The sequence below is a fragment of the Silurus meridionalis genome, chromosome 25, assembly GCF_014805685.1.
Source record: "Silurus meridionalis isolate SWU-2019-XX chromosome 25, ASM1480568v1, whole genome shotgun sequence".
In the NCBI taxonomy this organism is placed as follows: domain Eukaryota; kingdom Metazoa; phylum Chordata; class Actinopteri; order Siluriformes; family Siluridae; genus Silurus; species Silurus meridionalis.
This window is the reverse complement of record NC_060908.1, coordinates 782501-785000: the sequence shown is the minus strand read 5'-3', so window position 1 is coordinate 785000 and position 2500 is coordinate 782501. Positions and strand designations below refer to the sequence as shown.

The following is a 2500-nucleotide window of genomic DNA, read 5'->3' as shown; positions in this document are numbered from 1 at the left end:
CAGAGCTTCAGTAGAATTATTGCAGACTGTTTCTGTGTTACTGAATGTGTAACTAATTATATTTACACCATGACGCTAATCCGAGTTCTGGATCCTGATTAGTCAGAAGGTTTTGATTAGTTTTCTTGATTAATTTTCTATTATGGCAATAGTTTCTATGACAACAGCTTGTTTACATGGGCGTTTACACACTACATTTGAACAATTAAAAAAGTGTTGATTTGAAGAGATGTTTTTGGAAGAGTCTCCAGTTTCATCAGAAAATGAACTGATTGTGGGAATGGTGAGGGAACGAGCGTTTACAGCTGCTATAACATGAGCAGAAAACAGAACCGAAAGCTATGAGAGATGGAAAAACGGAATCAAAACGTTGACATGCTGCATTGTTTTCCAGACAAACCAATTTTATGATAGAGTTCAGGCAGCTGCACTTCCACTTTATCCCTCTGGAAGTAGTGATACTCGGCCTGTTCGCACACCGGCGGGATCAGGTTAAACTGCCGAGCCACTGAGTATGCCTCCTAGTGGTGGGGGGACGAGACGACATCAAAAAACATCATTTAAATAAAAAGGGATGCAGGGAAGAATGTAAATAAATGAGAAGAATGGTAAAAAAGAACATGAAAGAGAAACAGGTCGTACCATTATCTCCATAGCACTCCAGCGGGACGTCCCCCAGTACATGGCCATGCCCTGGTTAATGACAAATGTCATCGCGCGTACCACCTCTGCAACACATGAAACATAAATGAGTGTTCGGTTTTCATCCTTATTGCCTTTTCCAATAAAGCAAATAAAATCCATGTGGACCCGCCTTCCATCGGACTGTTGACATCGTTTCGGTTTGCAAAGACGATGTCCACGTAATCCAGCTGCAGCCGTAATAAAGAGCCCCGTAGACCTGCCAGAGAATGGCATCATCATTATCATCATCATCATCATCATCATCAACATCATCATTATCATCATCATCATCATTATCATCATCAACATCAGCATGGTCAAGTTACAGTGGAGAAAACAGGACCTTTGTGTATCTCAGTCATATGTGTGCATCAGTTACAATAAAGGAGGCGTGGCCAGAGAATTACATCATCATCATCATCATCATGAATAATTACTTCTTATAAACCATCTTTTTTTTTACACAATATACTGTACATCAGGATTATTCGACTGTTCCTCATCGCCATGATGATGATCAGCATCAGTACAGTATGAATGATGATTTGCAGAAGAAAAGGAAGACTGGTGCTTTTCCAAGTTCTAGTTGCTGGTGTTTAATGATCCTACAGGTTTCTGAGTGAATTAAATAAGCCTTCAGAGATGTTCTAAAATGTAAAAAAAACTCTAAATGATTTTCACATTGATTAGCGTAGCATTATACACATTATTTTAGTTTTTACAGTTCCAGCTCCATTAAGGTCTGCTTTCCAGGGAAGTGGAACCCCAGGCCTCCTCACCTCACCCACATCAGTATCTGACTTTACTAACACCCTCCTAGCTGAATGAATCTCCACAAAATCTAGAGGAACATCTTCCCAGAGGAGCGGAGATTTGTCCATAGAGAGTATACATTTATGAGTATCTAGAAGAGTAAATGTATGACGAGTCCTGGACTGTACCTTCAATTATGTGTTTCCTGGACAGTCCTCTCTCTGTCTCCGCCCTGCAGGTGGGAAAAAGGGAAGCATCAGAAATGTTCACTTCTCTCAGTGAGAAGAACTGAATAAAGATGTGAATGGTGTTGCTCTAAAATATAAAGACGGCACTTCCATACTCACTGTCCTCCCCAGTAGATTTTGGTCGTTACTACAAAACTGGATCTCCTGAAAAACATATTATATAATAATAATAATTACATAATAGTTCATCATTGGAAGGACGGATGTGGTGTGCTTTTATGGAGAATAAACAGTGGGTAGGCAGAAGTGCTATAAGGGGGTAATAAGGGGGCGGGGTGTATAGAGGGGCGGAGCATCTCAGATGAGGCGTTATTTATGAATATAAATGAGTGGCCTCACCTCCATCCCTTCTTCTTTATAATATTACCAAGAGTGATTTCAGCTCTAAGAGAGATTGAGAGAGAGAGAGAGAGAGAGAGAGAGAGAGAGAGAGAGAGATTAATGATCAAGACAGTAAGACAATGAGAAAGAAAGGAGAAAAGGAAGAGTTGCATGAAAAATAAAGATCCACCATTTATACATTCAATTTTATGTTCCTTGACCATCCATCCTTCTTTCTTATATTCAGTCCAACTAAAATCCATCCATCCATCCATCCATCCATCCATCAACCTATATTTTTAATCCTCATTTCTTTCCATCCATACACCCATCTTTCCATCATCCATCTTTTAACCATCCTTTCTTTCTTCCCCTACATCCATCCATATTTTAAATCCTCCTCTCTTTCCATCCATCCATCCATCCATCCATCCATCCATCCATCCATCCATCCATCCATCCATCCATCCATCCATCCATTATCCATCCATCAA

General features: G+C 40.0%; 1 protein-coding gene across 1 annotated transcript in view; it reads right to left on the bottom strand.

The window, feature by feature from the left end:
• LOC124379380 (voltage-gated potassium channel subunit beta-3) overlaps window positions 1-2500 on the bottom strand; it is a 22450-nt gene that overhangs the window by 6062 nt on the left and 13888 nt on the right. Inside the window, 6 exon segments of the mRNA XM_046839702.1 lie at window positions 401-521; window positions 643-728; window positions 815-901; window positions 1626-1669; window positions 1785-1829; window positions 2025-2069. Coding sequence (XP_046695658.1) covers window positions 401-521; window positions 643-728; window positions 815-901; window positions 1626-1669; window positions 1785-1829; window positions 2025-2069 — 428 coding nt within the window.